The sequence below is a fragment of the Amphiprion ocellaris genome, chromosome 21 (assembly GCF_022539595.1).
Source record: "Amphiprion ocellaris isolate individual 3 ecotype Okinawa chromosome 21, ASM2253959v1, whole genome shotgun sequence".
NCBI classification, from domain to species: domain Eukaryota; kingdom Metazoa; phylum Chordata; class Actinopteri; family Pomacentridae; genus Amphiprion; species Amphiprion ocellaris.
In genome coordinates, this window is record NC_072786.1 from 8,309,994 (window position 1) to 8,324,914 (window position 14,921).

Here is a 14,921-nt window from a genome sequence, read left to right on the forward strand (position 1 = left end):
TAGCAGAAGCTGATGAACACATGGATGCAGGGATGTCAAAAAACAATCACTGATCTTCATTCATTCTAAATAATCACTACATGCTATAGTATACAGTAGAGACTAATGTGTGAGAAATATGGGTCCAACTAAGAGCCCCAAGTGGAAATCTGGAGTGAAGTGCAGCTTTGTCTCCACCACAGCCACCATCCCATCTTGTAAAGCTATTATGGGGAGGAGGGGTGGAGGCTTTCAAGTAAACATTAAAAATCCAGACAGCCATATAATTTTCATCAGGAGATTAATACTCTGTGTAACTTATGTTCTTTGAGGACAAGGGGAGCAGGGTGTTCTGGCGTTTCTCAAATGGCACCCAAATAAGTTACGACCCTGCCTAGACAGCACATCCTATTAAAGATGACAGTTTAACCTTTAGGCTTGGCACTGGTGTGTGTGTGTGTGTGTGTGTGTGTGTGTGTGTGTGTGTGTGTGTGTGTGTGTGTGTGTGTGTGTGTGTGTGTGTCTGTCTGTCTTTGTGTGAAAACGTGAATGAGAGTATGTTGTGTACAGCCAGTGTTTCGGCATGTTTGTCTGCTTATAGGTTATGTCTGTGCGTGTGTGGTCGATGACTACATGCATGCATGCCTGCGCCCATGAATATATGGGTGTGTGTGTGTGTGTGTGAGTGTGTTAGTGCTGGCAGAGCTCACACTGTGTTTTACAGAGGGGCTTTCCCCACATCGATCCATGGCATGTTAGTAAGCAGTGCGCCTGACAATACCCCTTGTTCGATCATTATGAGACACCACACACCCCTCGGGACACAAGCAGATAAAAAGTCCTTTTTTTTCCCTCCCTTTCTTCCCTCTCTTCTCATGCATTCCCTACCTCTCTCTTTCTCTCTGTCTTCCTTCTAAAGATATCTTTTTCAAGCCTCCTTTTAGTGGTACTGGAAAGATAGCATCTACTTTAAACCAATTACACAGCACTTCCACCTCCAGTGTGAGTCTCTACCAAGCATCTACGCAGACACACACACTGCTACCCTAAGTCCTTATTATAATATCGCCCAAGAAAAGCCTTTGAATAATGCATGGGCCAGATAGGCAGATATGTGAACAGTCAGTGTTTCGGTGCTGGCTGCATTTATAAAAGACGCCATCGCAAGGATAAACATCCTGGAAACGCCACTCAAGGCATCACGTATTCTGTTTACATGACAAGCAAGCAAGGAAGGTAATTTTCAAAAGAGAAAAAAAAAGAGAAAAAGCACTAAATACTTAATGTACAAGGGGGTTACCTTGTCTTGCCTGCCAGAGAGGTTTGTTCTAAGTGTGTCTGCCTGCATGGCTTCCTCTCCTTGCGTTTGATATGTGTGTGCAAGCTAAGTGTGTTCAATGGCACGCATGGTCCCCTGGGAGAACAAGGCTCTTATTTTTTTCTTAATATCACCAAGACACTAATAAACTATTGAATAAATAAACAAAACATCCTTCTTTTCCTCCTGAAGAAACAATGCTGCAGATTGTTGTGCTCAGTTCTGATGTGTTCCTACACTGAACAACAAGAAGCTTATGCGCTGCTGTTAACTTTTCATCTTCCCTGCCTTGTTTCTTGTTGGATATTATTTCAGTTATTTTACCTCTCTCGCTCCCTTTCCCTTTCCCGCTCTCTTTGTCTGTGGTTGAGGGCTGGGGACTGTCCGTTGGCGATGGAATGGTGAGAGATGGGCGGCGATGCTTTGGCGGGATTGGAGGAGGAGGTAGTTGAAGAAGAGTTGTTGGTGGAGAGGTCTAAACCGCCGCCGCCGCTCACGCCGGTGCCGGTGCCACTGTTGCTGTGTTTGATGCCGTTATCCTCCATGGCGTGACCGCCGCCTCCGGTCACATCCTTCCACAACTGCTGGAGCTCTGCGGGGCTTAAGCCAGCTAAAGATGCCAGGAGGGAAGGGGAAAAAAGGGAGGAAATAGACAGAAAAGCAGAGACAGAAAAGAGAATAAGAGGATGAGCAGGAAGAATATACTGTACGCTAAATACAAACTCTTGCATCTGGTGTGAGGCAACTCTGTAAAGTTTTTTCAGCAGCCAGAAAAGTTCCACAAAACTGCATGACTCAAGGCCTCACACTAAGTGACTATACCACTGTGCTGCTTTCTTGCAGCGTTTGAACTTTACTGATCAATAAAACCAAGTGTGATGCTCTTCATCTCGGCCCAGTTAGATGCCGATTTAAAACTGATAACAGATCACTTGTGCAGCTCTCAAACACAAAGACTTGAATGTTTTCAATGAGGAAGAGCTATGAAACATCACGTTATAACTCCATCTGAGATAAACAAGCTTTGTCCACTGCTTGTTTTCAGCTTGGCAACTAATTAGGCAATAGTCACTCCTTTGATTTCCTTCAAATATCTCCCTGCCTGTTGTGTTCTGTCTCCACCATTTTAGTGGTAAACAACAAACATAGGTGTTTACTTGGCTCAGGAGGAGAAAATGGAGCCTCTATCTCTCTCACACATTTTATTCTTCTCTTTAGCCTCTCCCTGGTTCTCAGTAAAGGCAGTAAACAAAAACAACAACAACAACCGCTGCTGAAAGAAGGAGGGGGGTGGCGGGGTTGGGGAGCGGGGGAATAGAAACAGAGATGGAAAAACAACAAACACAAACAGAGGCAAGAGCAGAGCTGAGAGAGAAACAGAGGTAGACAAAGAAAGCCATAATCAGACAAGAAGAGAGGGAGAGAGAGAATGGAAGAATGAAAGACTAAACAAAAGAATCATGTGGAGAGTTAGGGACAAAGTGGATGGTAGAAGAGCATACCAATGAGGGGAAGGCACACAGACAGACATACTTAGAGATAACGCAACAGGGACACAGGTGCATACCAATTAGAAAAAGCAAAGGACAGAAAGACAGAGGAGGACAAGGAGCAGGAACCTAACAGCAGGAAGAAACAAGAAGAGACACCCAGATAGACACCCAGGAAGTATGTGCAAGTCACGTGCTCAAGATCATCCCTACTCCCTCTTCCTCCCACCACTTCTCCCCTCCTCCTCTTACCTGGTGGGGGCAGGGTCTGTCCGGGCAGGGCGGCCTGGCCTGGAGCGGGCCCAGGCAGCGAGAGCAGGCCCTGCCGCTGCATGTTGAGCAGGTGCTGCTGCTGCTGGAGCTGCTGCATCTGCAGGAGCTGCTGCTGGAAGACGAGCTGCTGGGCGGCCAGCTGCTGCTGCTGCTGCTGCTGCTGTTGCTATAGAGAGGAGGAGGAGGAGGAAGTGAGGAGCAAGAGAGGAGCGTAGAGGAGAGGAGAGGAGAGGAGGCGAGGGAAAATTACAGGCAAATTAACAACTGAGAGAGCGTGGCGAGGAGAGAGAAGATGGAGCGGCGTTTGTGCACAGAGAGTCGCTCGCCTCTGCTGTGACCTTAGCTATACCTCTCTGCCTCTTCTTCTGCTCCCTCTCACTCTCTGTCTGCGCTCACTTTCCTCCTGGTTTTTTTTGGGCTGTACCACAGTGCTGTTGCCTTCCCTCTTTATGTGTGTTCATGTCCACAGAGCGCACACACACAAACAGACACAAAGCTGTGCTGATATACCAGCTCTCCAGCCTGTCAGTGTATGTGGCTTGTGATTGTGTATGATACTAAGCCTCTGGTATAATCCCCCGTCCCACACCCCTCCACCACCCCTGATAGTTAATTGTCTCGCCTTCACTGATGGTCTGTTACAGCTTATGTGACCAGAGGGAACCGGCAGAATGAGAGATTTACGACTTCACGTGCACGTCACATAGACACAGGCGCAAACGCACACATGCACGCACAAATACGCTGCACCACCCAGCCACCCTCCCCGCTTCCACTCCTTCTCAGCTCTCCTCGCCGCCTCACAGAGTTGTTTATCGCTAGGCCAGACAGGCAATTGCATAAGCCCTGTGCAAAACAACAACAAAAACAACAACAAAATGGAAAACACCAAACTCAATCACCGCTGCAAAACAAGTCAGAGAGGCAGAGAATTTTAGGGACTCACATGAAACTCACGTCATGATTACAATCTAGACGCACATAAGTGATGTTTTAACTAGCTAGTTTTTGTTCTCGTCTCCTCTCTATACACGTGTATGTGCAAACACCATGTCATGTGTTGTATTGTGGTGCACCTGGAAAAGTATGGAGGTGGAGGGAAAGAAGAAGAGGAGGAGGAAGGAGGGGGCCAAAACTTGTGATGCGCTCACTGGAAAACAGGCTGCATAATGGAGTGGTGGAGGGAGGCAGTTTGTCGCCCCCACAACCCTCCACCCCGCCTCAAGAGAAATAAGGGAGCAATTTCTATTCCATATTTGATGGCGAGGCCCCTTGAAAAACTCTATTCGCAAATCCAAACAGAAACAAAGCCGCCGGGAGGTCAGTTGCGACTTCCTGTAGGGGCAGCATAATGGGCTGCTTGAGGAGACACTGAGAGGTACGACATGGAAAAAAAAGAAGGAGAATGGCAGAATGTGTGTGTTTATGCGATACCTTTTTTCCTTATCAATTTAACTGCTTCCACACATACAGTGTTGTCTGGATGTGGCCCTGGACTGGCTCTTGAGGACTCAGCACCAGCACCGTTACGCAAATGTGGTTAAGGCTGTCATGCTTGTCTCCTCTCTTCTGATAGCCAAAGAGGACGAGACAGAGCAGTTGTCTGTCGACCGGCTGCCTGTCACCGTGATTTATGAGCGCTGCACGTTGTAACTTTAGCGGTGGCGCGTGTGTTTGTGTGTGTGTTTGTACGCCCAAAGAAACAGTTCATTAACGAGTTGGATGCAGGACCCTTTGTCTCTGGTCTCCTTTCTATAAATCAGCGCGAGAGCATGTGTGCAAACGTCACTTGAAACAGTTCATTAATGGACTCGTTCCCTGGGTCTTACATACCATATGAAGATAGCAGAAACTGTCACAAAAGTAGAACTAGAATTGGTGTACGTGTTATAGGGTTAGTCTAATTATGCTTCTCATAACTCAAACAGTTTAATTAGTTTACTTTAAGGCCTGAAACCTGTCATCTTTTTGAGTGAAAGAATGGGGAACGTATGCTGAATATGAGTGCACTATATTTACCATCATTTCCTTATGCCAAATGCAATATGAGTCCACATTTCTATCCTATTTATGCCAAATCTTTGATTAGGTGCTGTAGGTGTGTGTGGTAGGGCTGTAATGTCTAGATCAACTGGTCAACTGGTTGGTCGATAAGGTCACATGTGACCAAATTCTCATTGGTTGAACAATCTCCAGTGGTCTTTTCAAGGGAATAAAATATTTTTGGTGGGAGGAGGACCAGACTACTTGAGAACACACCACATCTCAGAATTCATCAGTGTGGCTGCATTTTCTTAAAATGCATGACCAAAAACCATGCAAACTCCAGTAACCACCATGATGTATCATCTAAAACAGTACTCTAACTTGTCTGAGTTATATTCCTCGAGTTCTTGTGCTAGGACCATGAGCTGATGAATAGTAGTTCTAGATGCATGCAGATCTTTCCCTCAAACGAATTGATTGGTTTAAGAACAGGTAAGACTTCAGTTAACAAAGTTTCTCTGTGACTGACTAGTTCATGGTGCACATACCTCTTTAACCTGTTTGCCAGGGTGTTGCTGCTGGAGAAGCTGCAGATGAAGCTGCTCCTGTTGTTTCTTATAAAATTCCTGCAGGTGTTGCTGCTCACACACAAACAGAGAAACAAAGGTGGAAGAATGAGTTCATACGTATTTGTACACACCTCTGAATGGTCTCACTTCTAACCCTAAATAATTCTGAAATATCCATAGACTACAAAGCTGACTAGGTGGATCTAGGATGTCTATTCAATGTTATAAATTACATGGCTCCGGTTCAGAGCAATGTTGGGAATGTATAACTAATTCCATCTGATACACATGCAAAAATCCTCAAAGCACATCCCTTACAAATATCGAGACATTTGTTTGTAATCTTGCCTGCATAACTTTATCTCCAACTGAACTTCACATGGCTTGTTATACATAAACTGCTGCACATTGTCAATAACATCTTCTGTTGCTTTTGGCATTTGTATCCTTGCTGTCTGTCACAGTTCTTTTCGTGTTTAATAGTCCTGCAGTTCTGTAGGGACAACAATCCATCATATTAACTGTGCATTTGGCCTCTGGAGTGCACTAGCTTCTTTTGGAAAGTCGATGAAATAAACAGAATAAACTCTCTCAGGATTGCAACACTGAACTGACTCCTTTAACACACACTGTCCAACGGCTATTTAGAGCAATGTTTTGTTTCATGTACTCTTCAGGTGGCTGTTTGGCCTGAAACAGAAGTCCATGAAGCAGGCCAGTTGAATGCATGTCCCAGTTCTGAGCAAATTGCCACTGAAATATCCACGATTTAACGGCCAGGACTGCAACAAATAAATGGGAGCTTGAGGAGCAATTGAAATGAGTAGTGACTTCATCTACATAAATCAACAACAGAACTCTGTTGTGCTGACTTTGGGAAGATTTTGAATTGTGATTCCTGTTGATTTAGAATTTAGGACCGCTGATCTTTATGACACTGACATATGACGTATCAGATTGAAGATGATCAACATTGCTATGTTAAGATTGACCATGTTATCTGTATTAAGTTAAATGTTTAAGAAAAATGTTGAGTCAAATTTTCAGACAAGTGCTTTAACTTGCAATGAAAACCCCAAGCAACGACAAGCGATTGTACTGAAACTAAATCTCGAATCATGGGACTCTTAATGAAGAGGAATAATCAAAATGACTGACATTCTTAATTAAACTATTCTCTTTGCCTTAATCAAATCTACGAATGAGACATGCATTTCAGCTCTGACATGAGACTGCACCAAGTGTGTTCCTCAAGTTGATTCCAAATATTACATCATCCATCACCCATCACTCAGCCCAACTGTGCCCTACTCTCTCAGTCCCTGATGGATGCTTGTCAGGGAATTGAACCAGCGACACACTAGAGACAGTTAATTAGAGGTGACACGAACAAGTACGTCAATTTCAGATCCCTCTTTGTAAGCGTGTCAAGGACACCGGGCTGCGGTGAGTTGGCATGAGTGACTGGCGGCTGCGATACACTGGCACAGGAATGACTCAGGGGTTGTGTGGGGGGGGTTTATGTGTGAATCTTTGAGTCTGTCTGCAAACGCAACAGACAGTCGTGCCGAATGAAAAGCCAGCGTCAGTGTAGTCGTGTCCGCGTGCGCCACAGCGTCCGTGTCAAAATGTTTGTATTCAGTGTGTTTACCTGCTGCAGCATCACGGCCTGCTGCTGCTGGAGCAAGGCCTGGAGCTGCTGGGGGGAAAGCACCTGCTGCTGGAGGATCTGCTGCATCTGTTGCGGCGTGATCACCTGGGGACTCATCATGGCCACTGACACTGGAACCTGGACATGGAGGACGAGGGAGAAAATGGTGGAATGAGCGACAAAGGAAAAGAAAATGGGTAAACAATGAGAGCACAGGAGTGAAACGGATGGTAAGACAGGCAAAATGGGAGAAAGTTGGATAAATAGAGCATTAGAGAAGTGCGTCAGGCACAGTGGCACGGATCTATTGGGAATGTGGTAATTGGTGGTTTGAGAGGTAGGGAGAGCGGGCCTCCCATGGCCGTGACGCTTGGCAGCCTAGAGGAGATGCTGAAGGACAGATGGGTGCTGTGCCTTTGTGTTGCTCATCTTATTTTCCTGCCTTCACCCCACTGGGAAAAGTAAGGGATTTAAATAGACATAGACCTTAATTAGCAGGACCCTTGAACTCCCCCACTTTAGCGTGCCTATCAGTGCTGCTATTGTGAAACAGTGTGAAAATGCACAACTCTGAAGTTGATTAAAACTACTGTACACTGATGAAGTGGACACATAGGAGGCACAATCAGTGGGATGTGGTGGGCCGTGGCTGGGAGGTTGAGGTTCACCCTACGCATTTTTTAATGTTGGAAGGGAGAGAAAAAATTACACAATTGTGTTTTATAACTAGGTGCCTTCAGCAGCGAACAAGGTTTTCAAGTTTTCCCACAAAAGCAGCGGAAAACACACGTGCTTTCTGGTCTCCACGACATGTCATTTTGAAAAATGTATGTCATTTTGAAAAATGTATGTCATTTTTCGGCGCTAATCATTAAAATACGAGCTGTCAAAGCGCAGTAGAAGAACTTCACCAAAACAAAACAAAGATACATATCCTGTATTTCCCCCAAATTCTTCTAAGGCGGCAGCACAAGCGACTTCTGAGGCAGCAGATCAATGGGAAGACGATACGTTTCTCCTCTGTCTTTGATTGCGTGCACACGTTCTAACAGGGGAGTGCAGGCTAAGGGGTATGTTGTGGAGTTTCAGCTCCTTGTGGCTGCTTAAAAATTGAACAACTTTTTGCAGAGAGAAGACGTTACTTTTTTTTGTTTTGCTGTTCAGTTATGGAAAATATATGTGTGAATGGTTTAGTAGCCACTTCACAACACGGTGGTTCACTAGATTGGCTGCATTTCATCCCTTCTTTCCTTATATGACCTTGCCGTGTAATCAGCTCAGATACAAAGTAGTTTGTATGTCCTGCTGTAGCTTGTCAACAAAGACTCCTGACAGACAGGCTTTATAACACAATTAAAATATCAACTTGTAGTAGCACCTTCACTGATGCTAATTGCGACAGTTTTTGGCATAGAGCTGCCATGACAGTAGCTAGCCTATATGGTGTGTCAAGGGGCCAATAAGACATCCCTGTCCTCATCGCCAGCTAATCAAGCTGGCTTGATTACTTTCCATGCATGTCTCTCCTCCCTCCCTCCTCCTGTCTTCCTCTCTCTCCCCCTTTTCTCTCTCTCCCTCTGTCAGGCCTTGACACGTCCTTGTTTAGCTCTCCTCTCCTCGACGCCCACCCCCCACCCCAGGTTTTCCCCCCTCTTTGATTAGCCGAGACATTTGCATGGTCACTACACATTTTTCATTTTAGAAGTCATTATGCATTAGTGGCTCCTGATCGCCCGCCTTGACTAATCCTGATGAACTGAAAATCACAGCTGAAGGTCAACTTCCAGCCAGCCCCGCTGCACATTCATATTCATATTCAAACAAATCCTGCCTCCATTGTTCATTAGGGTCTTAGAGAGAAGGGACTCCATCTAAGGTGCAAGAGATGGAGGAGGAGGAGGATGTTGTGGTACATCTCTTTCTTCTCCGGACTCCTCCATGCAAGAGCACGGGAGAAATTGCATTCACAATAAGCGAGGCGCTGAACAAAAGCCGTCAAAAGTTGCAAATTAAACAGTCTGTGTGTAATTATGCAAATGCTATGCTTACACCTTCAAAGTTATTAACCCTTAAAGGTACATTTGCTAGGTAAGTAATTACCCCTGCAGTCACTCCTGGTTTTGTGTTGGATGCCATTACAATAGGACAAATGCAGCTGAGAAACAACATGAGAGATGCACTCATTAAGACTATTAATTGGTTGCTGGCTCAAAGACGGTTTGGCTCACAAAAAGGATGCAGGCTTACACACGGAGGATTTACAACAAATGTATGTGCATGCATATGTGAAGTAGGATGAAATATAAATTCTACACTGGACTTCAAACAGTTTCTTCATGTGTAAGTGCTAAAAATTAAGCATTCAGAGTCAGGTACTTGTAAATGAATAATGCAGGATTTCAGCAACAAACAATACTTCAACAAAGAGCAAAAAATAGTAAAAAAAAAAAACAGCAAACAACCAGGTTATGAAATAGAGAAGTTGCTTTTACACTTTCATTAGCTTTTTGGAGGCATAATAGGTGATAATCATCTTCATTTCACCACTGCTCCAAACAAAAAAGAAGGGGGAATGAAAAAGAGAGAAAAGGCAGCAGGAAGAAAGCGAGGGGAGAAAAGGCAGTGGCCCACGTCCATTGTGAAGTGCAGCACAATGCTAATTCCAGCATTTAACTGCATGCTTTTCTGCTTGACGTATCAGAGGCTCCAAGATGAAAGCAGATAAGTAATTGCTCTCCTGGTTCTTATTCTTCACTGACAACCCATAAATTTAATTTTACACACACGTTCATTTACATTTTCGAGTATATGACATGATAATTGCAGGAATATAACACCTCCATTCTGCAGGATACTGCAGGAGGGCTTGATTGACGTGAGCGGTGAATTGAAAGGAACAGGAGGCTGAATTGCTTCTCCTTGAAATGATTTTGCCACGAAGGGATAAAATTAATGAGCATTTAGTAGACGTCGGCAGTGGCGTAAACATCCACGTACCGTGAATAGACTCTCTTTCGTGGAAGAGGAGCTGTGATATCCAATTGGTCTGTGCCTCTGTTTCTCTGGAATCCAAAATGGATATATTTCCAGTACTGGTGCAAAAAAAATAAATAAAGAAAAGTATTAATGGGATTTATTAAATTGTTTGAAATTAGCTGCAGCTGATGTAGCCACTGGGGACCCTAATAACAGAAAAGGTTGGTCTGTTGGTTTTATTAGTGCAAATTTGGATTTAAAAAAGGAGCAGCTTGCAAATGAATTTTAAAAAAGACATCTGAATATAAAATGTGCTCGCTTGAGACTGTCCTCGCCATTTTAACTCCTATTTGTTTATGTCTCTTGTCTTAAAAAGAACAATGAGTTTTATTGGCATGAACTTTGAAGCCATGTAGTTTGCCCTCAAAGTTAGAGAGCAAAACAAAAGACCTTTAAATTGGCTCATGATGTAAAAACACTGGTGGGGCCCTCACCAGAACAAGCAGATCATTACACCACTCTTGTCACACCTGCAGCCTGTATCCAGCCTCTCCAATGCTTTGCAAAAGGTCAAGCTCTTCCACAGAGAGCTCAGGTATCTCTTCCAGGCAAATCTGGCACCCAAGTCTCTCGTTATGTTTGATTTAACGAGGCATTCTGGCATTAAATGCAAAACGCCACATCCCCGCTACCTGCTGCTGCTGCACTGGCTGTTGGACACAGCTGTCTATCCTGACCGGTGGACAAACACACCTCCGGCAGTTACACCCACTCCACTGGGTGGCACTTTATCTGTACAGTTTTATGACTGAACTCAAATTACCTAAAGGAGGAGATAAGTGAAATCAGAGTTCAAACTTAAACAATTAGTCTAACAGAGAGGAATTCCTTTTATTCGATTTCCTTTCCATACAAATCACTTCATCCAGCAGTAATAAGCAGGAGGAGGGAGGGAGGATTGGAAACTGGTGATTAGATGGCAGCCATAAACATCGCAGGGGTAACGAATATGTGGTGGTTATCAGCGACAGAGGTTCCTGTAGCGCTGGACAGGGTAGCAGCGCGACAGACACTACTGAGATAAATGCAATGAGAAATGGAAGGGTCCTAGTCGGTAATTACTCTGGATCCTTGGCAGGAGAGTCACTGCTAATTAAGCCACTAGCTTGATTTTACACACAGAAAAAGAGATTATGAAATCAAGGGGGAAAAAATGAGAGAAAGCCCCTTCGCCACTCCTCCCCATTCCTATTTCATCTCAATCTCCGGAGCTTCCCAGGGGCGCAGAGGGCCGAAACCCAGACCTCCATCGTAGCTTGTGGACTTCTGACCTCTCAACTCCCTCTCGGTTGACACTGCTCATTTACTGCCAAATGTGGCCACGCAATTATTGATAGCCAGGACTCTCCGCCACAGGACTACTCAGGGCAACAGGGCGAGCTGGTCTGGCGAGTTCCTGACTCTGAACTTCAAGTGTATGATATGCAAGCAGCACATGTGTGTTTACTATGTAAAATCACATGCATGTGAGCCTCGCTCAAACACATGTAGTGTGTTCAGCTTAGGAAGATCAATACTCCAGATTGTCAGGAGTGAAGCTAAGTAGATAACTGAATGTTTTCCTAAATCAATTTCCATAACAGTTTGGCAGCAGTGCATGGAAAGTGCAATTTATCATAACATAAAGACCCATCATGTAAAAGCCTCTAATAAAAAGCCCGAGGAGACTGGGACGGGCTTAGCACAATTTCCATATTGATTTATCTCTACATGTAGAAAGTCACTGATTAAGCCTCTTGAATGCAGTACACACTAGTGTGGCTGTGCAACATAGATTGCACACATTGTTTGTGTCATTATCAGTACAAATTGCCACACCTTTATCATTAAACTGGCACAATTCACTCCCGACTGATGCTTCCCCGCAGGTGTACACAGTTCAAGAGTAAATGGGAGCGACAGAAAGAGTGAGAGGGAGGGAATTAAAAAAGAAAGTGAGGAGAGAGCTGAAATAGAAAAGAAAGTGAGAGAGTAGAAGTGAGAGCAGGTGGTAGAGGAGGGGTGCACTTTCCTCTGATGTTGCAGGTAATATGGCCTCCACTGGATCAGCCTCTTCATCAGTGACACACAGTAAATTACAAGTGCTTCAAGCAGCTCAGTGAATTATAGTTCATCACTTGGAAAGGCTTTCCCCCTCACCACCGGGGCCCAGGCGTATCAGATCTGCCGGTTAGGATCCAATTAACACCCTGGCCAGAATCATCTGATTGCATGTGTAAGGGCTGGTATAACTCGTTTATTGCAGCCATGTATCTTCTGTCACAAGGTAAATTTGTTGCTGCTACATCAAAGGTCTGAGCTACTTTTTTTTTTTTTTATCCCTCCCTCTCACTTTCTCTTGATCCCCCAAACTCAGCTACCTCGCCTTGGGGTTGCATTTCAACTTCTTTTGCATCACAATGATGAACCTGCTCTGTCCTCGCAATTTAGCAATCTTGTCCTGTAGGTGTTGTAAATGCAGGAGGGGGGAGAAGAAAAAAAAGAGAGGTATGGAGGGAGATGGGACGTGAAAAAAAATCTTGTTTTCTGGTTACAAAAGCAGTAACCAAGGGTGTTTGACTTAAAATGTGCTGACGCTTTTTTTTTCTTCGCTTTCTCTCTCAGTCAACAGAAGTTTTCCTCATGAATAACATATTATTTTCCCTCCTCTCTTTTTTTCTCCTTCGCTGTGATAATTTTTCTCTATTTTCAGATCCAACCAGAGGGGATGCACAGAGAGATATATTCATAAATGTAAATGTGAACTAGCATCCTTTAGCCACGCACCACTCGAGTCAGCTAACCTATACTCACGCCTAGCGTCACAGCCCTTTTCCCCACATCTGTGTGTGTGTGTTCCGCATGAAAGCCAATAAGCAGATGAGTGCTGCTATTGAGATGATATTGGCTCAGTGGTGAGACGTGTGGACCTGACCTTTAAAAGTGTGACACTTCCTCCGATGGCCCAGTGCCCACAGCCGGAGCTGACTGGCTTGGGCGGAAAAGCTGCAAATTTACAGAAAAACGCGGCTAAACCAACATCTCCCGCGATCCACAAACCAACCATTAAATATTTTCAGTCATACTCGGAGCTGAGCATTGCACAGATGGGACTGAGGTTATTAGTCTTGTAAAAAAAGGTATTCACAGCTTGGTAGTGTGAAAGGGGCAGAGCAGCAGTCGCAACACTTACTTGCTCGGGGGGGCAAAGCTCTCAGGTTTTGCATGATTTAAAATTGCACGTTAACTACTGGGAGGTGGGGTCAAGGGGGTAGCTTCACACTGTCAAGCCCCCCATCTAACACACTCACGGTGCAGGGTTAGAGGGGGTCTTTCTAGCTGTTTTATATGTGCCCTCTGACATATAGAGGTGCGTCATGGTGAGAACCTCGTGGTGACATGCTAGAAGGAGATGTGGTAACATAGTTGGGTTGCTTGAAAACCCCACACCTGTTCTGGTTTGTCTTCAGAGATGTCTAGCCGATCTTCAAAATCTTCTGTTCCTTATCAATAACGATCAATACAGCCACTAACAAACAAGATTTGCACCAAGGCCTTTCTGGCAATGTAAAACTTTAAGTAGCTGTCATTGTGGTTGTGTTTGTGCAAGCTGTGGTGTGTAGATACATTATGTACGTGTGAGCGCGAGCGAAACAACTGTCACATTCATAGGCCTCTGTAATCCTCTCCGCCTCTCCTTGTCCGCGTTTCTTTATTTGTATTCCAAATGTCAGTGTATAAATGCCTTTCAGACGGGGGATATTGCCACAGAGAAGAGGAGGAAAGCGAGAGGAGAGAGGAGCAGAGGAGAATGGAGGAGAGACGAGAGGGTGTTGTGTGCCTTGGGAGAGCCGTGTAAGCAGCATGGCAGAGGCAGGGGGATTTACAGGAAGAAATAGGTGTTTATTGAGTGCTCCCGTGGGCTTACTGTGTAATAATAGACCTGTCACATTACGCAAATGTGGAGAAGCAGCTTGTGTGTGTGTGTGTGTGTGTGTGTTTGTATGTGTGTTTGTGGGACTGTTTTTTTTTCTTTTCTTTTAAACATGTGAGTGTGCGTGCATGAGCTGCCTGCCTCCGCATCATCAACTCCTGAGAAGCAGCGATGAGCAAGCGGATAGAATTAGTCAGGCGAGAGCCTTTAGCCGCTAATACGAGTAATTAAAACTGCAAGCTGAGGCACTTAGATGCTTGTGTACTAAATAATTTACATGCCATGATCTATGGATCATTTCTCGCTCCTTTAATACCAAAGATGGAGGAACAAGAGGCAGAAAAAAAAAGACTAGCAGAGGATTTATCACTATCTCTACCATAAGCAGGATGTCATGGTAATAATAATCCTTTTCCCACTTTCTACTCTCACTAATCATACAAGCGGATCAATCCGTGTGATTCCTCTGGTGGAAAACATGTAGCTTGATTGCCATTGACTCTTATCTATCCGTGAAGCTAATAAAATATTGCACTGTAGCACCCATTGTGGCCTCATAATCCAGGTGTATAATGCAGCTTTATTGGGTAAACTCCTTGAAGACTAGAATGAAAAAAACAATCTGGTACAGACAAGGCAAAAGAATTGAAACAATAATAAATAGCTTAAAAAAAAAAAAGGCATTTTAATCAAGAAAGAATTCCAA

At 44.5% G+C, this 14,921-nt stretch overlaps 1 protein-coding gene across 7 annotated transcripts in view; it reads right to left on the reverse strand.

Moving 5' to 3' along the window:
- Positions 1 to 14,921, reverse strand: part of foxp2 (forkhead box P2) — a 101,535-nt gene that overhangs the window by 26,261 nt on the left and 60,353 nt on the right. For all 7 annotated transcript variants that reach the window (XM_023262472.3, XM_023262455.3, XM_055006360.1 and 4 more), the window contains 4 exons: positions 7,267 to 7,404; positions 5,595 to 5,684; positions 3,040 to 3,226; positions 1,622 to 1,907 (listed from right to left, as the gene is read on the reverse strand). In XM_023262472.3, the coding sequence (XP_023118240.1) occupies positions 1,622 to 1,907; positions 3,040 to 3,226; positions 5,595 to 5,684; positions 7,267 to 7,404 (701 nt within the window). The remainder of the gene's footprint in view (positions 1 to 1,621; positions 1,908 to 3,039; positions 3,227 to 5,594; positions 5,685 to 7,266; positions 7,405 to 14,921) is intronic.